The 27,528-nt window shown below is 31.3% G+C and overlaps 1 protein-coding gene across 3 annotated transcripts; it reads left to right on the top strand.

Annotated features, from left to right (window-relative positions):
- The first annotated feature begins 931 nt into the window (after positions 1 to 931).
- Positions 932 to 26,090, top strand: LOC111612891 (transmembrane protein 68-like). Of its 3 annotated transcripts, none has more exons than XM_023354175.1 (10): positions 932 to 1,018; positions 11,546 to 11,704; positions 11,874 to 12,019; positions 12,371 to 12,542; positions 24,092 to 24,259; positions 24,574 to 24,767; positions 24,839 to 24,902; positions 25,658 to 25,733; positions 25,836 to 25,899; positions 25,973 to 26,090. In XM_023354175.1, exons 2-10 carry the CDS (start codon positions 11,701 to 11,703, stop codon positions 26,078 to 26,080), a joined length of 996 nt encoding a protein of 331 aa, XP_023209943.1. In that variant the 5' UTR covers positions 932 to 1,018; positions 11,546 to 11,700; the 3' UTR covers positions 26,081 to 26,090. The 3 variants fall into 3 exon arrangements, with proteins under 3 accessions (XP_023209943.1, XP_023209945.1, XP_023209944.1); XM_023354177.1 differs by lacking the exon at positions 932 to 1,018 and adding an exon at positions 9,419 to 10,795; XM_023354176.1 differs by lacking the exon at positions 932 to 1,018 and having other exon boundaries at positions 11,386 to 11,704.
- The last annotated feature ends 1,438 nt before the right edge of the window (positions 26,091 to 27,528 follow it).

Below are 27,528 nucleotides of genomic sequence, written 5' to 3'. Positions count from 1 at the left end.
CTCCAGACGTGTGTAGTAACACCTCGTGTATTAACCTGTACAGTCGCGCCATAATTCATATATAGATTGAATGATAATTTTTTATTGTATGTGGCCCTGTTTGTAATGAGTAATTTCACACGAACTGGCGCCCACACTTGGTATTATTATCAAAGATAGCGACATCTGGTTTATATGAAAGCCAGAGCAGGAAACTATGACAAGGAAGAAGTAAAATTATACAGTCAGTTCTCTTTAAAGAAAATGGGCAAAAGGCACAAAACAACTTTGAAAGCTTCAGTATTCTAAAATCCATGAGCAAATATGGATGCTTGAATAAACAATGTCAAATGACGATGCATTTACATGATACATGTGTTGTGACATTTTGTACGGGGATATCTCCAATTCTCGAACAATGTTAGAGCGAAATCGTGTTGTAGGAATGCCATGTTATACGAGAAATACCTGTAAGAAGAAAGCATTATAAGAAAATATATCATGAATAAATTGATAAATGAATTTCTTACTTTAATACTTAGTAGTAAAATTTACTTCGCTTTTTATTAATTAATCGCAAAATCGAAATTCTTACGATGCTGTTGTTATACTTTGATAATACAGGAAAAGTAACGAGAACACTAACTTATTTTATCTTATCGCATTTTAAAATAAAATTCATTCAATATTAATTTTAGCTTGAAATATTGTGAAAGAACTAAATCAGTCTAGTATAGCCTGGTATAAAAGATATATTTATTGTGATAGACTAATATTAGTCGTAATGAAATTCATTAAAAAATCAAACATAGACAAATCAAACGAAAGTAGGCAAATTAATCGAATAGATTTGAATGTATAGTACACGCAAAACATGACTGCATGTACTGTACTGTACATAAAAAACTTGCTTACCTTGAAATGCAAAGAGCATTTATGACGGAGTGAGTAGATGCAGTTAAAAGGTTTTGGTGAGAACGGCTTTGAACTACAATTTACTCGTAATTATTGCTGGTATTTGAGTTTTGTGATGAGTAAGGTGAGGTATTTTTAGCTTTTATTTTAATGTCTTTAATGTTTTTTAATAGTATCGCAAATCAAATTTACGGAAAAAAATTAGGCTATAAAATTATACTAAATATCAGAAAAATAATGAAATAAAAGTAAACGAAAGGTGAAATTAAATAGACTACTTATTTATGTCTTAGAAACGACAGGAATGAGTTCAGAGATTAAGGAAAAAATCATAAGGAAAAGTCAATTTTGAGATTTAAACTCGTGATTGACAAAAAAATATAAAAAATTACATTACAAAACTGCAATTAAATTTATAAATTTTCATTTATTGTTAGTAAATGCTTTCCTAACAACAAATAACGACATTTTTCATTAATTTCTCCATTTCTTAAAAATTGCCTTGAATTCAGCCAATAATATTTTTCATGAAAATAAAAATGATAAATTGGGAATATCAAAATTTAGCGGAAACGCAGCTGGGCAACAATTATTAGATGCGATTTTTTGTTTCTAACTGCGTTTTAGTAGGGTACACCATGGCAATGCACACTTAGAAGGGATTTGTCGAAATTCCCAAGCGGGAGGGAGAGGGAGAGCATTAAGGCTTAACCGGAAGAACGGCTTCTACTGTACTATTTTAGATGCGATTTTTTGTTTTTATCTGCGTTTTAGTAGGGTATGCCATGGCAATGCACACTTAGAAGGGATTTGTCGGAATTCCCCCGCGGGAGGAGAGGGAGAGCATTAAGGCTTAACCGGAAGAACGGCTTCTACTCAAGGCCGGATCATCGCATAGACAAATGAGACAAATGTCTAGGGCCCGGTTTTTAGAAGAGGCCGGTCAAACTGTCTATTTTGAAAAGATTTGTAAATAAGATAGATTACTCTTCTGTTGGACAACTGTATAATACTGATAAAACTGGTAAAATATTATATTATTTAAATATTAACCAAAAAGGTTAAATTAAACAAGTAAAACGGCAAAACCGTATTTGGGACACGACTATGTCTCGGAGACACTACTAAGCGGAATCACTTTGACGCTCAAAGCGGATCTCTTTCTCATTCTCCAATCTTCTTTGGTATCGCTGCTTTTGGGCGCGATCGTTCAAACTTCGCCAGCCACGACCACGAGGTCGTCCACCATGCATTTTCGATGAAATTAACCTATCCAATTTCGAAATTTCTCTCCGTTGCGTGTCGGCCCGGGTTGAATTTTTGTCGATGCCTAACGAAAATTTCTCGTCTTTGAAAAAAATAATCGTGGCTATTGTATCGTCCGAAATTATTTTTTTTTTTTTTTGCACAAACAATATACAGTTTAACCTGATTATAACGTCAAATTTTTACTGGTCCCACGATTTTACTATACTAGACAATGTTAAAAAACCTACTTGTAACGACATAAAACCCTGTTTTAATGTCATATTTGAAGCACTCCCAAATTTACAAAATTAGATTACAAATTTTATTTAAGAAAGAAAATACTACGTGTTCAGTCCTAGGGTCAGAGTCCATTTCCTTGAACGACTGTGGGTGGTACTCTCACCACCTGACTTCGGTTTGCCTGTTTGTAGAGAGAGTCGCCATTTTGTATTTTACTTTCACTCGGTTCTCGGTCCCGAGTACCTACAAGTCAGGTTTTTTTATGCGCGCATGATTTGGGCACTTAATACTCTGTGCCAAATTGCAACTCCTGACATGTACTCCTTCATACCTCTAAGCTGGTAACACAGCAAGCAGTACGATTTTATAAACAAGACATAGTCTTGTTGACAATTATTTTTTTAAGGTAATATTGTTATTTTACAACAACTTTTGTTAGACAATTAATAAAACAAATTTCAATATTTTAAATTTATAAACAAATATTTCAATCTTTTCTAGAAAAACTAAAATTTATTGTTGTGTATTAAATATTTTTTATTAATAAAAATTTAAGATTTGTTTTAGTTTTTCACATTATTTAGTTTTGTTTTATTTATCGTTTTATATTTTTTGTGTGCTTTATTTCTAGTGTGAGAAAGGGAGGCCCGTAAGAAGAAAATGTCTAGGGCCCCAAAGTGGGTTAATCCGGCCCTGCTTCTACTGTACTATTTTAGATGCGATTTTTTGTTTTTATCTGCGTTTTAGTAGGGTATGCCATGGCAATGCACACTTAGAAGGGATTTGTCGAAATTCCCCAGCGGGGAAGAGAGAATTTCATTTCAGACATTGTTATAAATATTTTTATATATTTCGATTTTTTAACCAAATGTTCGAACCGTTTTAAATTCCAATTTGTTATTGCATATTGGTTCGATTATAGAACGATTGTAAACGTTCCAGAAAATTCATCAAATTGAAAACATATCGTTTGATTCTCGGCAATTCTCAGTGGTAGATGTTATACAGTATAACAATTACTATGGTTATTGAAATGCTGAATATAAATAGGGTTTGCTTGCAAAACTTTCGCGGGCAAAGTCGCGGGTAACAGCTAGTCTATATATATAATCGAGATGGGTTAATAATAATAATAATAATAAGAACAGAGCCCAAACGGTTAGGGGTTGAAAGTTGAAATTTGGTACACAGTTAGGGTACGTTACGAGAACGCACACTGAGAAGGAATTTTTCGAAATTCCTCCCCACGGGGGGGAGGGACAGGATTAAGGCTTAACACTTCCATCAACAACGGAAGTGTTAAGTAACAATGGAATTGTTAAGAGAAAGCGACGTGCAAGACGCAGATGCAGATTTTTCGTTTTTGCGGGAAATCGAACATATTTTAGACCCATCTAAAAATTCTCTAATTAGTCCAGAAACAGGGGAGCCCAATTCTTGCATTCTGTGAAAATGTGTAAGGTTGACTATAACGTAATAACGTTAATCTTCCCTATCGTTACTTTTGCCCCAGCAACGCCGGGCCTACCTGCTAGTAATAATATAATTCGCCAAATCGTATGCTTGTTAAGACTGCAAAAATTTTTAGGTATCTATCGCCCAATTAACCGTCGCTAACTTGACTATCGCCCATTGTGAATTGCCCAGCTGTCGTGTATCCATTTAAAAGGCCGCGTTTCTTTATGCAGCGAGAGTGCAGCGTAAATGACGTCACGAGCAGCTATCGCTACACGTCGCTGCATCATAGTTTAGAAACGCTTTCCGCTCGAGCGAAACACGGACGTTGTAATCTATCCTTTAATTCCAGTTACAGCCGAAAATAGTGCTTTAGTTAAAGAATTAATATTTAAATAAAGAGATATAAAGAATCGAGCATTTATCTTTCCATAAATGTGAACAAAGTAAAGAGATAAAAGATATATAATTATATTTAAAATATAGTATTTTCTTATTCTTTACATAACTTTCAGAGTCATTTCATAAAATTTAATCCTTCTTAATCTTTCCATAATATTTTTATCAACAGTCGCTTCGACTTTTTTATTTTTACAGCATAATATCGTATTATACACACAAGCGTCCATTTTGCTTTACACGTGTAGCGGACGTAAAAGCTGCTTTATCTTCGCTGCAGCGACCTCTTGCAGCAAACGTTTAGAAACGGTTCGCTACATTGCAGCGCTGCATTTAGAAACGGGTTTCAGAGTGTTCGCTGTAAAGCGCTTCTCGAGCGCTGCATAAAGAAACGCGGCCAAACTTACTGATTTATAAAATCTAAAAGGAAAGGTTATAACATATGAAATTATTACAAAAATGTCCAAATTATGTTAATTTGGACATTTCATGGTCCTGTAGTCTCCTGGATGAGCTCGAAAATAAAAACGAATTATACTAAAAATTATATAAATGTATAAAATAATAATGAAAACCGGAATGTAAAAAAAAAATTCCTTTGTATGATAGATCCGTGACAATATCTAATTATCACAGAACTACTTATGTTTATCTCATTTTTTTCTAATTCTTATAGCCTACTATAATTGTAGTTTTCTATTATTAATATAACTGTGGATAAAATAGAAAAATTTGTTTTCACTTCAGAGTTTTTAATAAATCCCTTAAATGACGTAACCAAACTTATCATTGTGAATATTGGTCTTATAAAAGGACTGAAATTCATATTAATCTTATTCTAATGGTTCTAATAAAACAAAAACTGAAATAAGAATAATAAATAAGTCAATGAATTATTTCATACTTAAATTCAAAAATTAAGCTTTTGCTAACCTAAAAAAATTTATAATAATAATCAATAGCACATATCGGGTGGTTATAAAATAAGTATCTCTATTTGGAGTTGTCGGTACCTTGAAGGAACTCCTGGGCCCACCAGTGGCCAAGCGGTTTCGTTTCCTGAACACTGGGAGTTCGGTTGTGGGTTCGCTCCTCACCAGGACGATAAGGCGCGAACCACACAGCTGCCAAGTGGAGTTTTTCGGGTTTTCTCCACGTCTGTAGCGCCTGAATAGGGGCCAGTTACCCTTAAAAAGACCTCTCGGAAAGCATTATTCCCCGAGTATAAACCAAAAATATATAGGCTATACGACGACTAACCACGTTAACACATAACATGTCCATCGCAAAAACTTACTACGGGGCATCATAGCCTAGTAACTGTCGCCCAACATGAAAGACAAGGTGGGGAAGAAATCATTCCCGATGCGTTACATTCCGCAGTGCACCGCCTGGAATACCGATATGTACCGTAGTCCAGCACAATCGATATACCAGTATCATGGAACCTGAGCTACATTAACTGTGACTTTTTCCAATAAATATCGCTATGCCATCAGATTTTTGCACCTTAATTCTTTCTTGTATTACGCATTTCAAACTTTACAGCGCCCTCTATCGGCGATTTTTCCTTATTCCATTCTTCTTTCCCCTCGGGCCCACCAGTGGCCGAGAGGTCTTCGTACCCTGAACACTGGGATTCGGTCTGGGTTCGCGCCTCGCTCGGACGGGTTGGCCACGTGGAGTTTTCCGGGTTTTCTCCACGTCTGTAACGCCTAAATAGGGTCCAGTTTCACTTAAAAAGACCTCCCGGAAGGCATCCCCCCTAGGCAGACCGCCCAAGTGTTACGTTGCCATAACTAAACTAAACTAAACTTCTTCCCCCCTTAAATAGTCAATGTACCAATTTTAGTTTCATTTGAGTTATTCCTTCAAGCTACCGACAACTCCAAATTAGAGATACTGTACTTATCTTTTAACAACGTGGTATATATTAGGGTTTCTCATTTCCCGGTCTTTTGCTTGTCCCGGGATCCCGGGATAAAAGTGAACTGTTTCCCGGGATTCCGGGAAATCCCGGGATAGAATTAATTATTTTTAAGGTATACAAAATATCTTGAAATCAAATGATATAATTATTTTCCATTTTTTAAAGTAATTTTAAAGTTCTGTAACCTCCAAAATCATATTAATAATGCTGTGTAAGGTCTATAGGCCTATAATAAAAATTACCTTTAAATAACGTAGAAATTTTCACAAATAGAAAAAAATTAATTAAAGTTTGCTGGAAACTGCATACAACAACAACAAAAAAAATGTTTTGAATTGAGTTAAAAATTAAAAAAAATAAACTTCTAATTTAGAAGGTAATTTTCGTTTTTTAAATAAAATATAATACAAAATATTGCAAACTTTTATAAGATTTTAAAAAGCAAAGATGGTCAATACTCCGATAACTCACTCTAATTCTTATTTTAGTAATGAAAAGTCTTGCCACCGAGAATGCCCTTTCCGATTCAATTGATGTGATTGGAATAGTGTTTAATGCATTTAAGAGAAGACAGATATTATGTGTTTTTTCACCTGTAGCCTGGAAGATTTCGAGTTCGTTTTCGAGATTGTAGTACTTCTTTCGCTCTCTAGTATTCTTGATTTGTCTACCTTGGCTGCTTTAATAGCGGCATCAAGCTTAGAGCTCGATAATTCGGCAATTCATTTGGCTTTAATAATCAGGTTTATGAAGAAAAACTTCATACTTGCAGACTTTGTACTCGTTTGTATCCTTGCCCAATTTGCACAATCTGGCGTCAGGCATTTATTGAAGCTACTGGGCATGGTTAAAACTCAAGACAGCGTAAGCACAATTATTCCAGATATTACAGGTTCCGACAAGTAAAGAATTTTTATAGTCATGCCACAAATAAGCTATATATTGATTATTGACCATTTGTGACATGCTATAACGAGCAAAAATTTAAAAAAACTAATAGGTAGGTTTAAAATTAATAAATACAAATGTATTCTGGCAGTGAATGAGTTAATTATGCTTTCTATTTGCAAAACTCCTCAACCTTAACACAAAATAAGAAAAAAAGTGAATTTTTAAGAAATTTGCGGGATTTCCCGGGATAAGAAAAATTTCCCGGGATATTTCCCGGGTTAAAAAAACAACCGGGATCCCGGAATCCCGTTTGAGAAACCCTAGTATATATACATAAATCTAAAGGAAGATTTAATGTATACAGTATTACATTTATTAATTTAGCAAGATCGCCAAATTCAAGCTTTATAAAAAATAACTTTTATAGAAAATTTCCATTCATCTCATTTTACCAATAGTATCTTACATGATCTTATATCATTGATGATGAAAATTTTAAAATTACGTAATAGAAAATTCATATAATGAATTTAGAGGGATATTTTTTTATTTGTAATTATTTTATGTAAATATTATTGTCTGAAAACAAATAGAGTTGAATTTTACATCAAAATATTAATACTCTAAATATGATATGTTTTCATATAGTTACAAAAAGTTGCACATAATAACCAATACTCTCAAATTAGATTTTTGTTGATATAAATTGATTTTATTTCTCAATAAACAATGTAAATAAACGTGAAAAGACATTCTTTCCATCGAAATCTCTGTCTAAAAATTGTATGTAGTAGTATCTATTTCCACCGTAGTACATGATGGTAAATAAATATTTATTTACTTAAAGAAACTATTAAAACTGACAAACTGGCGTGACCCGGGTTATAACTAATATCTACGCAAGACGTGAAACAAAATCACAACTGCAATCAAACGGAAGTTTATTAATTTGACGGAAATAGATAAATAAAAAGAAATAAATAATAAAGTTTAAGACTTTATTATTTATTTCTTGTTAATTGTTAGTTAATTGTTAGTTGTCATATACAGTAAACGGAAGTATATAAGATGATTAATTAGAAGATTTTTATATTAAACAATGGTTTGAATTTAATGCATTCATTCATATTCGCCTGCAGTAAAATTATTTAATTTTTCTTCTTACCACCAATAGTTATAAAACTATTAAATGCAATTTTGATTCCTATTTTACAGAAGAAATTACCAGATTCTCGATTCCTAATATTCCTAAGAATTGGGTGCACGTTGGCGCGGAAAGGAGACAGTCTTATAGATTGTATATTGCTATATTTTAATTAATTAATTAATTAAGCAAAAGTGCTATTTTAGTATTTAAAAATAGCACCATTAGATTCCTCGTGAAAAGTTACGCCTATTAGATCGTTTTTAGGCCTGTACACAGTTTCTCTTTAACTTTTATAGCGGACAAACATACACAGTATAAAGAAAAGATGAGCTGAATATAGGCCTAATACTCGAAAATTCTGATAAAATATAAAGATTTTCTTATATAAACTTTAAATTATTCAAAGAAATTTTATACCTCAATAAAACAGAAATAAATTTAGAATTATATAAAATAAGGATATTTACAATATAAAATTATGCAATAATTTATTTATTATATAATAAAATCTTTCGTTGAACGAGATTTATGATCACTATTTAATTTTATTTCTACTCGTTCCTTTTAAAGAGATTATTGAAAGTGAATGCTATAAGGATCCATTAACCAATTTTTGCAGGAAAAATACTGATTATACAATTTTCTATCTAGGTCTACAATTTAAAATTTCTGACAAAGTAAACCCAAGAAAAACTTGAATGAAATAATTTTACAACCAATCGTTTTGATTATTTTATGGTCACGATTTAATATATAGAGTAGGCCCACTGGATAACGCAACAGCATATTTTGACCTAATTTGCATATTATGCATGAAAACTTATCTAGAATCTTCACTTTGATAAAATCTCCGGCAAACGCCATTTAAAGATATTATTTATATAAACTAGTGCATAAACTTTTAAACACAAAAACACGTTTATATTTATTTCTGTAGCCTACGACACAATAAAAAATTTGTCAAATTACTTGTTAATTTTAGAGTCACCTCTTTAATAACAAACAGGTTAAATCAAATGTAAGATAATTGTTATTTATATACACGACCTTTAATTTTTGTAAAAGGAAAACATGACTTTACACGAGATTTGTTCTGTTTTTGTTTAAATTTTATATGATTATTAATTTTTTAAATGTGCGTTTTATACTTTATAAAGCCTCTAAAATACTGGATAAAATTTAATTTAATATGGATTGTATTCGTTCTAAGTTTAAATTTTGTGGGCTTGCTAAATTAGTTTATATACATATATAATGGCCTATTTATTATGCAAGTTTTTAATTTGGAGTGTGGGAGAGAGCAAAAAGTACCCTAATCTAGTCTAGAATTCAATATTCAACACCGAGGTTAATCACCTAAAAAATCAGAATCAAATTATCACATAATGTATTAACACGGATGTAATAACAATACTTTTTTTAATGCTTTTTTAATGAACTAAGCCGTGAGAAATTTTCAATAATCGGAAAGGTTTTCTCTCCGAATTTATAGTGTCTATCGATAATGCAGTGGCGCGTTATAGCTTCATGGGGCCTAAGCATATTTGAATTAGGGGGACCCATGTAGAGTGTTGACTTCAAACATTTTTCTTTGGGGAAAATCTTTGCTCATAAAAGATTGGTTTCAGGCCTCTGTTGGGCAAAAAAAGAGCAGGCCCCAGGCAATTGCCCTTTTTTTGCCCATAGAGTAACGCGCCACTGCGATGATAGCATAATGTAGAGAGATACTGAAACTGTTTACATAAAATATATACTGTTTGCAATATTATAATTAAAATTTTATTGTATTTATGAACGAAATGGTGACATATTTAGCCATTTTTCCTAAAATAATTAATATTTTACAAAACCTACCCATTAAATGGCGTATATTGTAACAATAAAGAAATTCAATGAATGCCGATAAATATGAAAATTAGATTTTACATCACTATAATATGAATGTTATATTTTATTAATGATTTAAAAATACGTCTGAATAAGATCTTTCTAGAAAAAGATTATTTTTAGCTTTTTTTTTAATGTCATATTTTTCTTAATATAAAACATAAAATAAATTCCTTACAAGCTTAATTTAGTTTATAGATAAAGATTCTAAACTACGAGAAAGTGAGACAATTATTTATTTTTCGTAACAATTACGTAAAAGCTGTGGATAAATGGACAAAAACGATCATAAAAATTACCCATTATGTCAAGAGGACAATGGAAACTACCGTAATGTGGTACAGAGCGAGATGGTCCTAAACATTTTTCTTTTTTAATAAACACGTTCTACTTTAAACCTCAAATACAGGAGTTTGTTCAAAAGATTTACCACGCCTTCGCCAATAGCTATCATGTGAATGAACTCGACCGGACTCAACGGGTCAATAAAAAAATATAACTTATGCCGGTTGTTGTTATCATACAATCTAAACATGTTTTGGTACTTCATTCCTCTTTCATCGAAATTTTATTGAACTTAGATTGATTTCTTCCAAAATAAACTTTAATCAGATTATAAAGAGATGAAAATAATTTTCTGAAAGAATAAATGCAAATGGAAAATCAAAGAAAAGCAGTTGATATAAGGAGAATACGAAGTATCTGTAAGTAGTACGTGTAGATAATATCCTAAATTCTAAGTATAATTTCACGAATAATTTATTAAAAATGAATAACATAAATTCAGAAATTCTTATAATTAAGATCTATAAAAACAGACCTACATTTTCTATTTTTTTTTTTCTGTCATTAATATAGTTTAAGCTGTTTGAGAAGTGTTTCGGAGCATAAAAAATTTCGGAATGTTTATATTTACATTTCGAATAATAGATCTAAGAAACGATAATTAAAAAAATGCAAAAAATTGCCTGTAAATTAATTTACAGAAAGACACCTAATTAATTTACGTGGACTATTTTTAATATATTAATTAAATATTGTTTGTTTTTAAAATTGAATCTCTTACTAAGTACAGACACATAAAGCGAAATAAAAATTAAATCAGAGAGAAACATAGAATTACATTAAATTATTAATATAAAATTAAAGTATTTGATTTATTTTACAAAATAAGTGCGAAACGAAGTATAATACTTTTAGAAATAATTTATATAATAATCTAATTGAATTTTAAATGTATTATTTAACTATATAATGTATAAAATTAGGTTTAAAATTCTAGTTTTATTTTAAGCAATTGTTATAAAAATAGAAGACAAACATTTATTCTACGTTTCCTCTACTACACAAATAAATCAGAGAATTAACATTTTTTTTAAATATATTTATAATATTTTATTTTAAAATTTAAAGTAAATGTTCTTTGTGGTCTGGTGATATACTTTCTCCATCAGAGTCTTTGTCCCACATTCGAACGTTGACGAGGAAGTAAATGTCCTCTGGCGTGAACATTCGGACAATCGCACTAACGACTGTTCTTCACGCTTAAAGGAAAAGAAAATTTTCTTAAATTTCGAATGGAAATCAAACAGTGGAGAAAATTGTTATAATGGGTGAGTAATTCTTAGATTCTTGGTGAATGTATTCTTGGATAACTTTAAACAACATGTACCTATTTTAAAATTTTTTATATTCGGTTTTCTTTCAAAACGTTATTGTTCCGAATACATTTCTTCAATTTAATGGCTAAGTATTACAACTTTGAATTCATTACTTTTACAGACAAATTAGAAATGTCTCCATCTAATCATACCTACGAATTTATAGTGGAAGAAATGTTTAAAGCCTGCAGTATCCTGGCAAAAGATGTGGCTGGAGGATTATCCGAATTTTCTTGGATTTTTGCTCCTGTACTGATCAGCACTGCGGTAAGTTTAGAAATAATTCTTTTTCGCATCAGTAGACAGATTTCTGTGGGAAGAAACTAACTATTCTGTATAGTAATAATAATTTAATTTTAAAAAGATTAAAGCTGAAATGGGAAATCTTTAAATACATCTTTTGTATCAAATAAACCGGTGATGGCTGATTTGTTTAAATGTACAAAAATTGAATTAATTGATATACCAGAATGACATAAATAGCTACGTAATTCTCTTAAAGTTTAAAATTAAGGAAATTTCCGTTATTAATTTTCCCATATTAATTTACTTCAAAACTATTTCCAATTTGCAAGTAACCTTTTAACTGATATTTAATTATCATTTAAATTTTTCTAGGTGTTGTTCTTGATGCCAATGCTAACAATTGTATTTGTTTATTTGAATGGGATATTTCTCGTGTTGTATCGTTATTGGTACGGAAATAAAGATCGATTATCTCCGGATTTTTGGGATACGGGTAGACGACTCACTATGAAATTTTGGTCGACGTATGGGAAAATATGGCACGGTAAGTACATTCCTTTTAATAAATAACTTTTTCACAATGTAATATATACTATTTATCAATACTTTTAATGATTTATAGCGAGCTAAATCTTAAGCTAAATACACTGTTGTATAGCTCTTAAAATTTGAATTCCTTTTAAAATTATACGATTACACTAGAATTAAATAAGTTTATAAAATTTCGAACTGCCTATCACCTATATTATATACACTATAGTCGGATAAACTTGACTTCATTTTTTCTGTATACCCGTCAAACAGGTTTAATTTGATCGTTATCTAGAAAGTTATGACAGTGTTTCGAGAATTAATTTCTAAATATAGTTGTAGTTCAAAATAACATAGTATTTTGAAAAGTTTTAGTAGTTTAATAAATAAGTTAAACATAAAATTATAATTTGAATGACACTGTTGCAGATACAGATATTGATTTATACACGAAATTGTAATAATTATGTCAGCGTATCTTTTTAATTATGTAATTAATTAAATATACATTTTCGAAACACCGGCAAAAAGAGTGCATTTTTTCTCATTAATATCTAATATATTAAGAACACGGAATTAATATAAATGATGAAAAACTTAATTGTTATCATTAAGAAATAATTTATTGAATTAACTTTATTTCATTAAAAACGTACAATTGTTATAATTTTCTTCTTTTAATACCGATAATGCTCTTCATTTTTTATTATTAAGAGGAAAATGAGCTTAATTGTAAGATGCATTGCATAAACTGGAATAAACTGTATTTTAATGTCGATACTTTCATCTCCACAAGTTTCTTATATTCATATTTTGAAAAGAAATTTTTGAATAAGTCCCGTTAATTTTTGAATAAGTCATTACACAGACAAATTCAAATACTATAATTTCTGCAGTTTATTTATTAAGCGCCTAATCAGTATCTTGAAAAATTGATATATTGTGTTAATATAGAGATGTTGATTTATAGTCTAATTTAAGATTTTTCTTCTTGCTTTATTACAATACATACCGTTAACAAATACAGTGGTACCTCAGGATACGAACGCCCCAGCATACGAAATTTTCAAGATACGACATGAAATTCGAACATATTTTTGCTCCACGATACGAACAAAAACTCACCATACGATGTTACATTAGTTCGCAGCGCCATTTTTTATTCACTCCTGTTCATTGGTCTCAGTCCGCGTGTTTGCTTCGTTGTGGAAGGATCTCGCTCAATAAAGGAAATCTTGAGGTATTTTCAGAAAGTGACTGATTTTATTGAAAAGAAACATCCCGAAAAGGTTCACACTGGCTGTATTGCTGCTCAGAGTAATAACATTTGCCTAAGTCATTTTAGAAACATTTAAAAAAGTAGGCAAAGCCAAACCTCTTTGGATAGATATTTTACCAAGCGACCTCTATGCAGTGAAAGTGCTGGTGGAAGTGAAGGAAAGAAAGCAAAAAGCAGTGAATAAAAAATAAAAAAATATATAAACACTAATTTTTTAACTTTTTTGTTTAAGTTATTGTTACATTATCTTATGTAAGTTAAGTTTAGTATCATTTCATCATTTCCCTTCTCCCTCTCCTCTGCCACAGGTTTGCACCTACACCATCGTCTACCTTCAAAGGTAAAGTGCAAATAAAACTACATATTTTTTTTAATCAATTGTTATTCTATTATGGTTATTTATACATTTACAACTACAAAATGCATTTTTCAGTGTTTTCTTTACTATAGTTATTTTTTATGTACTACTTAGCTTTAATTTGAGTGTGTTTTTCGTGTTGGAACGAATTATTTGGTTTTACATGTAATCGTATGAAGAAAAATGATTTACCTTACGACATTTTCATGATACGATCTCAGTTTCGGAACGGATTAATTTCGTATCCTGAGGTACCACTGTATATATTACGAATTGTATATTATAATATACAATTTATTAAGAGATATTAATAGTTAAATTTTGTAATAGGCCTACATTAGGATTATCCACGATTTAAAATTTAAGATTAAATACAAAGTTAAATCAAGATTTAAAATTTTTCTTTAATCGCTCAATAGTTAATCGTTTATTTTATCCATTTTTAAAACCACTCCGAACTCATTTTATCATTCTGTATGCACGTCTATTGTCGATTTTTTCCTGTATTTTAATTTTAATAATTTAATTAAATTTGTCTTCCTGTTGCCTACAGATTTACTGACATATATTTTGTTTTTCATTTATTAAATATTTTAGTTCCTTTTTATTGTTATATTATTCTAATTTATTCAAAGTTTTTCATCTAGGAAAAACGTTTGTAGCGTTCGACTTTTTTCTTCCTATTATTTAAATACACGAGTGATTCTCACAGGCAAAAACTTTATCTTAATAAACAGCACATTGCACTGATAAAAAGCATAAAATAAATATATTTCACTTAAATAGCTATTTTTAATATTGACAGTTTACGGCTCATGCAGATTTACTCATTAGAATCAATAACGGCTCACACACACGACATGCAGATTTACTCATTAGAATTAATAACGGCTCACACATTTAACGGCTTACTTATTACTTACTCACACAATAACGGCTTACTAATTAGAATCAATAACGGCTCACACACACGACATGCAGATTTACTCATCAGAATCAATAACGGCTCACACACACGACATGCAGATTTACTCATTAGAATCAATAACGGCTCACACACACGACATGCAGAATCAATAACGGCTCACACACACGACATGCAGATTTACTCATTAGAATCAATACGTAAAGACAAGTAGTCTTAATTGTCTTCTCTATTTTGAACTTCAGAATTTTAAGTCAAAATGCACAAATAGAAAACTTATCTAAGAATAGTTCAACCTAAAAATAATATTAATACAAATAAACTAGTAATTTTTTCAGTCTTTAAATATCTAATTACATATTAATCAATTTATAAGTAATGGGACAAGATTTTCTTATTTTAACGTTTTAAAACGTTAAGAAAAATCTTGCCCCGTTAAAATAAATGTAAAAAAATCAAAAATAGATATTTAAATAAGTAGAAAAAATGCGTGTTGCATGGCAGAAAAGAGATATAATATGGTTGTTAAACGATTTAAGAATGAATTTTGATTTAATCGTATTTTCAACTGATGTACTGTACTGTACGACTTAATCTAATCGTCTAAAAGTGCTAACAAATTGTATGTTATAACATTTGTATAAATTCTTAACGTGTATTGGTTAATAATTATTGCTATGAAACTATCTGACATAATAAAATAGAAAAGAAATGTTTATTAGGAATTTGAATCTTAAAGATATTCCTCAGATATTCGTTAAATGAGACAAATACTTTGATTCAAATTAGCATTAATAACGAGCACATATTTATTGGGATATCGTCACAATGCCGGGCTGCAATTTTTAATCATACTTTTAATTAATTTAATTTAAAACATATTCTCTCCACCTCAAATTAGTACTGGCTTGCCCCTGTACTTATCCTGTGAGCAATAAAATCGTGCCGGTCATCTACCTAACATCTTTCAGGGGAAAAATTTTTAAATTGAAATAACGCGACTTCTGTTTTACATCGAAAGTTAATATATAGGTAATCGGGATCTTCTACCCCAAGCTTTCCATGTCTAATTTCGGCTCTCATCTATCTAACTCCGTTCTTGAGATTAAGGAAGGACAGACATACAGACAGTAGGAATTTATGTCTACAATTTTTTTAAATTGCAGCCCAATAAGTTTCTTTGAAGAATGTGGATATTTAAAATCAATTTGATACTCAATTAAATAAAATTTTAGGATTTAAAAATTTTAATCATCGAAAAAATTTAACACGATTAATTTCAGTAACAATAACAGTCCTCTGTACCCGTAAACAATATCAATATTAATAACTTACAACAAAATTCCATAAAATACGACTTTTTATAATCTCATAGGTAATTATTCGATAGCCAACGTCTTATAGAGAACAGACCTTAAATATATTTTTAAATAATACATTTTCAAATAACATTTACACAATATTACTAAACATTTAAAAGATTCTAATCCTGTCCAGCATCAGTTTTAGAATTATTTCAAGGATGAAAATAATAACAATAATAATAATTGAAGAATAAACATATTATAAAAGCTTTGAAAGTCGCTACAAAATGGTTAATCCTAACCAATCCTCACATACACAGACAAAAGAAATATAACTATGCAACACGCAAAGCCTTTCTTATTTGCGAATTTGTCATAAAAGCAAATATAAACTAAGCGAGAACAGTACAATCCCGACTGTTCTGCTATACCATAACTTACGGTAACGATGATGATGATTATAATGAACACAACTCCTTTGTGGATGCAGTCACCTACAGGAGTTGTGTTCATCATCATCGTTGTCAAAATTTATTTTATGGTTACTGGAGCACTAAGGCACAAACGGAGCCTGATATTGTATGCATCAATGGTTCCTAGTGGACAAATTCAATGTAATATTACATACAGGATATTTATACAAATATTTTCAATATGAATCCGACCGTTATAATAATCAATAATATATTCTTAGAGAAGAATAATTGATATGAATTTTTAAAGAAGGAACAGGAAATCTGCATTAAAATTAAACGCTGCTTCTTTTGTCGACATCAAAAAGCCATTATGAAAGTAAAAAACTTACTGTAGATCTCAACCATCATAAATTTAAATCATACTGTATTGTAAAATATTGTCAACTAACAATTTTGTTTTGTATATTTTCGACTTGTTATTCATTTTAAATTAATTGTTTTGTTTTAGATTTGTATCTATGGCTCTGTTAAATAGGAGATAGCCATTATTTGCCTTGCGGCATAGCTTGAAATATTTGTAAAAATAAAATAAACAACAATCGATAAAAAATTTTTTATGAGCATTTTTTCCGCGAGTTTCTTAAAATATTAATCAGTATTTAAAAAGACATTAGACTTTTTTATAACTAACAGAAAGTAAAAATAAATTTTAAAATAGAGGAGGAATAAAAATTAAAAATCTAGTCACACGTCCTATTAAGAGAATGGTGTTTTCATAGCTTGTTCCAAAATCGTATCTGGAAGGAAGTGTCGAATTTCAAACATTTATGTCAAAGCTAGACTCTGTGCAGGACCAACACGGGTTAACGAATCATAGGCGCCGTAATACTTTACCTTTATAATAATATTCAAACGCACTATTAATAAAATATCTAACTAAAACAAACGGAAATATAAAAATAAATAGCGGTCTCGTGCTGGCGATCGATACGTCATTCGTCTCCTGCCGTTAGTTTTTTCGTAGATGCATTTCGTCTTGTTTGGCTAAAAAATACATTATTTATCTGTTATAGGTCAAACACTTCTCTCGACAGCACAATAGAAATTTCTTGTAATTTGTTATAAAGAAAAAAAATCGATATCCAAATTCCGTTCTGTAATAATAAAAAATGATACAGTACCTTTTAGATGTGACCACATGACCATAGAATAAACTCTTTAACAAAACTGAAACAAAGCTCTTTTATTTCGAAATTTGTTCAGATAAAATGAATTTATATTCACGATAAGTATAAAATAAAATTATAATTGCTGTCTTAAGTTTATAACAGATCGGTCCTATTCTAATAACGCAATTTCCATTTAAAGTATTTACTTCGTTTTCCTATTGAATCAATAATGCTTATTTTTAGTAATTTATGATTATTATAAATTTAATAGCTTCAGTTATTCACTTCGTACATCCCATACGAATTCTTAATTATTTGGTTATGATATATTCTGCGCTCGATAAAAAGTTTAAAAACTTTTTAATTAACACATAAAAATCCATCAAACTTCGTTCTGATATGAAACAAACCGACTATTACCTTATCTCTTTTATATTAAATTTTTAATTCGATAAGCATCAAAGTTTAAGAATTTTATATTAAAAAACATTAGTCATCATCGAGAATTTATTCTCATTAACAATTCGTTTGGTTTCACGCTGTTTCTAGCCTGGTTATGTAAAGCAGATGCAAGATATTTACCAAAGCCAGTATTTTAAGTATAGTCTACTAATGAGTATACACGAAAACATTAAGACGAAATATCAGCTCCCAGAAGGGAGCTGATATTTCGTCTTCCTAACCACATTCTTCTCAGAAAGAAAGAATGCCATTTATAAGAGTAGGTTACTGATATATTAACATTTCCAAATTAAGTAAATGCTGGAGAAATAANATATACTTTAAACAAGATGTTTTGCCTTATTCGAATCGAATATTTTTCTTGAAAAAAAAGTTTAAAATACCGGCTTATTTATATATTATTTAACTAACAAAATGCTTATTTGATATTCAATAAATAAGCAGTGTTATATAGCATTTGCTTAAAAATATTAAACATTTAGAAAATCAATTCCTCTGATAATCGTACAGCTATAGTATGTAAAAGTTCTTTAAAAAACAAATAATAATAAGAATAATTTATGCGATAGGATCGAGTAACAAAATGTAACTAGTAAAATAAAATTTCAAAAATATTTCAACTGCAACTTTAATCCTGTTGCATAATTCTTTAATTGCATATATATGTTAATCATAAAGATTTTATCTGTAATCTGAAAAATTACATTCGTCACAGTTGAGTATACTTTTCTGTCCTTTTGCGAGAAATAATTGTTTATTTCGTAATTCATGAATTCAGTCACGTAAAGAAAATAAAAGGAATGATAGAATGGATGTGGGATCTTGTATACATGACCTAGTTTAAGTAATGGCATTGTTTCTATAGCTCTTCAAGAAAATGGGTCACGTCAATATTTTAATTACGAATAAATCGGGGAGATTCAATATCAATTATCAGTAATTCATAAAATCACAAGAAATTCGGCGTTATGATGGCTACTTCCATAAGGATTTTGAAGTGGTATATATCGAATATCTATTTTAAAAACTATCCATGAGTTGCGCTTATTGCATTTACGTAGTATTGTAATAAAACTTTGAAATAAAGTGCATTATAAAATTATTCATTCGACATTTACAGTATAAATAATTTGAAAACATCATTAGAAAAGAATTTCACAGCAATTGCTTAATTCAGGTGGACCCAAAAGGATAGATAAGGCATTTTCTAGGATCAATTGAAAATGGTTTATTAAAAATTATTAGTCCAATGGCTTTTGTATACGACAGTTTAGAATGTTGATTTGTCAATTATAAGATCTTTTCTGTGAAAACGGTGTGTGGATTAATACTCTGGCTTACTAGATTTATTTATTTATTATTAACTGTATTTACATAAGAGAGGGGTTTGATAAAAGGTCAAGGAATCCTTGAAGATAGTCAAAAAAGTTCAAAGTCTATGTGTAATTTAATACTGACAAAATATTACTATTAATTACATCCAGGAGTATACTTAACAAGACACTGTTTCTGTTGAGCATAAGAATTTTATCTTTCTTACTTGTAACCAGGGCTGTGGAGTCGGAGTCGTGGAGTTTTGGTGATTTAGCCGGAGTCGGAGTCGGAGTCGTCAAAAAATCCGCCGACTCCGACTCCTTTTTACTTCCCGACTTGTTATGTATATAAAACGGAAAAGTATTGGAATCGCGTCAAATTTGATCCGCCAAGTTTTTTTTTTCAACTTCACATGTTTGGAGACCTCCCGAACCCCTCAAAAAAGTCAATAAAAGGGGGAAAATTCGCGCCCGTGTGTGTTGGAGTCTAATTTGTTTAATTTCTTTATTTTCTCTTCTGAAATATTAAATAACTAGCAGGTGGGTCCGGCGTTGCTCGGGCAAAAGTAACGATAACTAAGATAAAGATTATTACGTTACAGTAAACCTTACCCGTTTTCACAGAATGCAAGAATTGGGTCCCCTTGTTTCCAGACTAATTAGAGAATTTTTAGATGGGTCTAAAAATATGTTCGATTTCCCGCAAAAACGAAAAAAACTGCATCTGCGTCTTGCACGTCGCTTTCTCTTAACAATTCCATTGTTACGTAGCATTTCCATTGTTGACACTTCCATTGTTACTTANAGTAGAGTAAAACCCGTTAAGATGTTCTGGCCTAAGATGTTAGAATATGCATGGGGACACGATTTAATTCAAACACCTTGACACTTAATAACTAACTCCTGTGTTAAACCATCTGACTCCGATTCTAACCACTCAGACCACAGAAATTATTAGGCTTGAAACGAAGTGAACAAATCATGCCCCCACACACAGTATAACATCCACAAATATAGAAAAAAACCTTGAGTCTTTTGCATATCTCAAAATTTCAAGGTGTCCTGAGTCCAAAATTGTAAAAATTTGGGAAGGGTCATTTTTTGACCGAGCGCTACACTTTCCATCTGTTATATATAACAGAGGGAAAAGTAAAAATTATCGAATACATATTTATATATTACTTAGAGGAGTCTTTTAGCTTTGGAATAAAAAGTTTCTACGTTGTATCTTTATTAGAACTCTATTTATTGAATCTTTTATTCTGAGGTCACGTGATGACATCAGAATTTCCGGGTCTCTTTCGGTAACAAGTCCGCCCCTGATCGGAGTTGGAGACGGATGGTAAGGAAGAGTCGGAGTCGGTAGATTTTTACGCGACTCCACAGCCCTGCTTGTAACTATAAATTTCTGAAATTTGATTTATTCTGAAAATTTGTCGTTTCAATCAACGAAATAATGCCCGAGAAAAAACGAATTATAGTCGTATAAATCTCTTAAGACTTGCTGACAGCCTGAGTTATCACTTTGATGAGTAATATAAATTATGTTTTATGGAAATAAGACTATGTAAATAATAAAATGCAAAAATTAAAATAATAAATATAGAATTTTTTAACACAAAGAATATAAAGTTGTTATTGTTGTTGAAAAACGAGTTATAAAATCATTTTTATTTTGAATTGTTTATAAATATTAGCACTAATTTTTAAAATTATCTATAATTTCTTTAATTATTTTTAATTTCTTATTTTAATAACAAGTTGGTGTTGTTTTTTTACATCCTTAGATTCAGTTTTCGAATTTTTACATTGATTAAGTTGTCCATTTGAAAAATAACTAGTGAGTTCAGATCCACCGAAGATTGAGTTTAGTTTTAAGATTTAGAGGGAAAAAAGTGTGTGAATAATTTCTAATTTGACGATAAAAAGTTTTTTTCGAAACTAAAAGAATTGAAAAATATATTTTAGATTGTGTCTAAATAACATAAACATCACATTTTTTGCCACAAAGCTATATTTGAATTATTGTTTATATATGCTTATCATATCTTAAGGACATGACAGAGTTAGCTATATTTTTTAATGCCAAAATGAAATATAATGTTAAAAACAGAAAATACACTTATTGCCATAAAAATTAGCGCACCAAGGAGTTGTCGTATCGTTGGAAACTTGGCATGCAGTCTCAAGCATATATGGAAGTGATTAGAATTACAGCATGGTGGCTCGTTGCGTAATGCCAGCAGAAACCATTAAAGTGCGTCCCCGTTGGCCTATAAAAAAATGTGCAAATGCATTCTGGTCTGTAATTTACCTGTTGCAGAAGGACATTGTGACGTAAATACAATCGAAAACCATATGAACAACGAACCTTGTTTGAGAAGGGGAGGATGGATCATTGGATTGAGAGAATCTGGATGGTCATCTCGTCTAATAACCCACCAATCGTTCTGACAACACTGTGATCAATGGATGAGAGAGAGCTCCCGCACATGGCACCCAGGTTCAGGACGCCTTTGGCAGACCACAAGCTCTGTGTCGTTGTCCACCATCCAGACACAGCTGGCGCCATCATTACAGGCTTCTGTGTCTGCCCTTACCATTTCAAGACGCCTGAGTGAGGAACATTTGGTATTGTAGCAGCCATTACATATGTTGCTATTGACTGCCACCCACCGTCGCCTCCGTTTGGAATGATGTCGCTCCCGATGGGATTGAACCACAACAGAATGGAACCGAGTAATCTACAGTGACGAATCTAGATTCAGTTTGGGCACTGACGACGGCCGTGTTAGTGTCTGGATGCCCGTGGTAAACGTCTCAATCCTGTCTACGGCTTTGGAGCAGCACACCGCCCCCACAGCTAGTGTAATAGTCTGTGATGCCATCACCTACGACAGCCTGGTCACCTGTTGTAGTGATTCAAGAGATCATGACAGCCCAGCAGTATGTTAGTGACATCTTGCAACCAGGTGTTGCCTGTCATGACAGGAGCATATCTGGGATCACCTTGGATGCTAAGTTGGACAGTCTAGGAATTTGACCAAACTAGAGGATCGCTTGCAGCAACTGTGGACGAGATGCTGCAGGATACCTTACAGCACTTGTATGCCTCCATGCCCGTTCGTATCACATTATTAGGCCCATCTAGCATGAATACACTGAATACTAGAACCTTCTTTTCATTTGTAGTTTCTCTACAATAAATAACCCTTTTGCTTTCTTTTTGTAACAACTTACTTATATAACCATTACATTGCCGTTCATTAACAACGCTACACCCAAATAAAACTTATTTGGTTGTAGCGTTGTTAATGAACGGTTTCGTAAAATAAATGCTACACTGTACTTTAACAGTGTCTTTTATTCATACTTATAACTGTTGCCGGCTTATAATGCTGTGTAATGTTTTACTGTTTTAATCGTATTGCTCTAGACATCGTTTCAACATAATTAAATACCTAATGGCTGGATCTGTAACCGATAACTTTATCAAATGTTGAGATTTCATTGACACATTTTCAGACTGGAAATGTACAATTTTATGAAGATTGGTAAAGAAGCTGATAAGGGGATTGTAGGTCCGAAATGCATTCTTTTTTTTTGGAAAATAAATTGATGTTCTAAGGCTGATCTTGTGTTTAGGACGGTGTAATAAGTCTAGGAATAAAAGAGGCCATACGATGGCCTCTTTTATTCCTAGACTTATTTATTCCTAGATTTGTTTTATTCCTAAGCTAATTTAGCTATATTTGCTCCCAACAGATAGACTTAAATACTATAGAAATAATGATGACATTTAGTCCTATTCATATTATTCCTTCAATCGTTTTTAGCGTAAGAACAGATTGTAAGAAGCATAAATATTACCAATAAAATTATGGAATAATTGCAGAACAATAATAATATGCACACAGAAACATACCATTCTTGTTCAAAATTAAAGTAACTGGCTCTACGCTAAATGAAATCTAATAAAAAAAATTTAAATTCAAACGACCACGATAAACGAAGATTTGAATTCTGAAAAAACATGGCTCCTTTATTTCTCCCCCAGTCAAAAGAATGCCATCGCAACTGTCTTAAAATTACTTGATTTATGCTAGATGCCGCTTATCTGAAACAAAATATTTCAGCAAACAAGTAAAAATATTTGGTTGCTTATGTTTGATCATTTGTAAATAATCATTTGTAAATAAAATATATGTAAACAATGAATGTGATAAATAATTTGTTGTTAAGTTATTCAGAAATTAAGAGAGAATCTATAATGTTTTACTCTACTCTAAAATTTTCTTTTTGTATATTATGAATAATAGAATTTTATAATTTACAGGGCACGAAATCATAGGATTGGAAAACATACCAAAAGAAGGGCCGGGTGTAATCGTGTATTATCATGGTGCTTTACCTGTGGATTGGTACTCCACCCATTCTACCATCTACTTAACACTAAACCGATTGGTATATTCTATTGGAGATAAATTCGTCTTTCAATTACCAGGTATTGAATAAATCCTTTCTGGTTTATTTTATAAATGTAATTAAGGAAAATTTTTAAATGAAATTTTAAAGTGTAAATGAAAAAATTTCGAATTTACGTTCAGCGTGAATTTTATTTTGTCACGTTGGCAAAGATGGATGTTTATCAGAAAATTTACTTTAGAACTGTGCTTATAATTTTCCTCTTAAGAAAATGTTCCGTTTCTTACTAATCATCCTGTTCATAAAATCGTGAACCAGGACGACTAGAACTTTCGATGAATAATAATAATAGCTTCATTTTGGTATTGAACATTCAAACAAATATATTTCCAGTCTTCAATTCTTTTATCGAATCTTTGAGAATTCATATTGGTACGGTTGAAGAATGCGTCAGTTGTCTCCACAATGGTGATTTATTAGCCATAGCTCCAGGAGGAATGAGAGAAGCACAATTTGCAGATAGTTCTTACCAGCTTTTGTGGGGAAAGAGATTAGGTTTTGCAAAAGTCGCAATAAAAGGAAAAGCGGTGAGTAGATTTTTTATTTGGTACATTTTTTCAGAACACTTGTAATTAATTATTACTATTTTTTTATGTAGCCAATAATTCCGGTTTTCACAACTAATATTCGTGAAATATTCTGCCCTTTATCTATAGGAAAACGTAAGGATTTTTTAAAATCTTTTAATACATTAAATTATCGATTGCATTTTAATGACTTATAAGATTAGTAATAACTATTCACAAACATATAAAAATAAATTTGTTATTTAGTACAAACGTGCTTATTTATTTAGTCCCTAAAGATATCACAAAACAATCTGAAAGCTGTTTTTTTGACTAGTAGCATGGAAGCAGACAAAAGTGTATAGCTACAGTTGAAGCTTATTTTGAAATCATGTGATAGTAAGAGTTGTATGTTGTATAATAAAACCTGTTCCAAAAATTGCTTATTTTTGGCTTTACCACATCCATAACACGGTAACTTTTAATAGTTTCTTCTGTTACTTTTATTATAATAAATCTTCAATGCCACATTACATTCATCTATTTCAATAATTTATTTTCCACTTATTTCATTTTCTTTCCAGAAATACATTATTAATTTCAACCAAGACCTAAGTTACTGTAGGTAAATATTGATACTTAGAAGAAACACTAATTTCATTATATTTACATCATATAATTTCAATACATAAGTAAAAAAATCAGTCTGATTATCTTCCATCACATCTATCAATTATTTACATCAGCATTTCAGTTATAGCATATATATATATAAAAATTAAAATCCTAATAAATAGGAAGATCATTTATCTGATTCGTTGATTCCTATAAGTCAAATCTATTATTAAAATTCCTATGTTCCTACTGAAAATTTGCGTACATCACTTATTAATAAAAAGATCTTTCCATAGATTGGTTTAGAAAGTGGTATGAAGCAACCAGAATACCAATTGTACCTATTTATGGAAATTTCCCTGTAAAACTGAAGTAAGCTGCTTAATTTTATGTTGAATCTGATTTTAATTTTAAAGAATTGGAACAAAATTTAAGTTTATTGATTAAATGCTTATTAAGCATATTTTATATTAGAACAGTAATTGGAAAACCCATTCCTTACGATCCAAAAATGTCAGCCGAACAACTGGCAGAAAAGGTAAATTATTATTACTGTAATGTTTTGATTACATTCAATTGAATTTTTTATTTTGTACATTTTTAATTTATAGACGTCAAAAGCAGTTAAACAACTCATTGCCCAACATCAACGAGTACCTGGAAATGTCACTAGAGCTCTATTGGAAAGATTTCCTCATCTTTGCAAAAAAATATATTAGATCAATTTGTTTTCTTTTTAATATTNATATTCGGGATTGCCCATGCAGGTCAATGAGGTCAACCTGAATATTTTCAGGAACAACACAGGACAGGTTAAATAAAAGTAATCTGACTTGACTCCATGCTTCGGAAGAATAAAAAGGGCTCAAACTCGATCATCGGGGCAGACTCCACCAAAGAAGCAGGTGGCCCAAGACTCCCATCCAGCCATTCTCCAGAACAACTCATTTCTCCAAATGTCTCTCTGAAACCATCGCCGGATGCCTAAAGCAGGGACATTAAGTAGAATACCTCTATTGGACCAAATAAATGTAAACTCTCTCTCTCTCTCGACTTAGATCTTTAGTTTAGAGGTTGTATATATCCCATAGATATTGGATTGTATAGGGATGTGTGTGCTATATGTCATACATATATTTGTAATTGTAGCTGGTTATTGTAAATTGCTTTATTTTCCTATTAAAGATATTGTTTAGTTAAACTGGCATTGACTCCAATTGTTCAAACCAGACACCTCATCAACTTATCTGTGACCTCCCCACTCTACTTATAGCCCATCTAGCCATCCAGTAACAACATGAGCAGGTTTTACCAACTCAATGCCAATCAAAGGGGTTGAGAGATTTGCTCTCTAATCCCCGGCTTCTCACACATTTGTCATGAACTATATATTACTTGAAATTTTAAAAGACTGTCCTTATGTAGATACAGACTGCAGTGGAACAGCCCATGCAAACTGACATTTGGCCTGTCACAATGTGCAATTTTAAACTTCTAATTTGAAAATAACATATCACAATTTGGGCTGTAGGCCACTATAATGGCATCCACATTGGACTAATACTTATATTAAATTTTGAGACTATGCGTGCTGCTGAAGGCAGATTCAGAATGACCAGACGTATGCCCCCTCCTGTAATTTTTCATAGAATATTACTCAATTACACTAGAATTACTTTAGTTATCTAATCTCAACTAATTCAGGTTATGCAATATGCATTATTATATTTATTTTAAAGTAACTGATTGCTGAAGAGGGTTCTGATAAGTGTCCCTTGGATATGTTCATTTTTTAAATTATACGAGGTCTGTTCAAAAAGTATCGGACCTTTTTTTTCCACATAAACCAATGATGCGCAAGAGGCCTCCTTTGGTGGAGTTGTGGAGGGGACAGTCATGCACAGCCCTGAATTTTTTCCTGCCTGCAGAAAGCGTCAGTCGTTGGCAATCGGCCTATGAGTGAGGTCATGTAGTGCGCTCTCGTCGGATTCCACTAAGCTGGAAAATGACTGAACAACGTGAGCAACGATATTACATCAAATTTTGCCAAAAACCTTGGTGATACCCAAGCGTAAACCATTTGCAAGATTCAGCAGGCTTTCGGGGACGATCCTCGAGGCCAAAAAAAGCGCGGCAGGTCCGCAGCAATATCAAAGATCATGTTGAC

This window comes from Centruroides sculpturatus, unplaced genomic scaffold (assembly GCF_000671375.1).
Source record: "Centruroides sculpturatus isolate CEXI.00-Female unplaced genomic scaffold, Cexi_2.0 scaffold1832, whole genome shotgun sequence".
NCBI classification, from domain to species: Eukaryota; Metazoa; Arthropoda; class Arachnida; order Scorpiones; family Buthidae; genus Centruroides; species Centruroides sculpturatus.
This window is presented reverse-complemented; position numbering and strand designations above follow the sequence as displayed.

Excerpts from the sequence above, each read along its gene's own strand:
- LOC111612891 (XM_023354175.1), top strand. Across the intron at positions 24,260-24,573 it reads ATTCGTCTTTCAATTACCAG|TCTTCAATTCTTTTATCGAA; the intron begins GTATTGAATAAA and ends ATATATTTCCAG. Across the intron at positions 25,900-25,972 it reads CCGAACAACTGGCAGAAAAG|ACGTCAAAAGCAGTTAAACA; the intron begins GTAAATTATTAT and ends TTTAATTTATAG.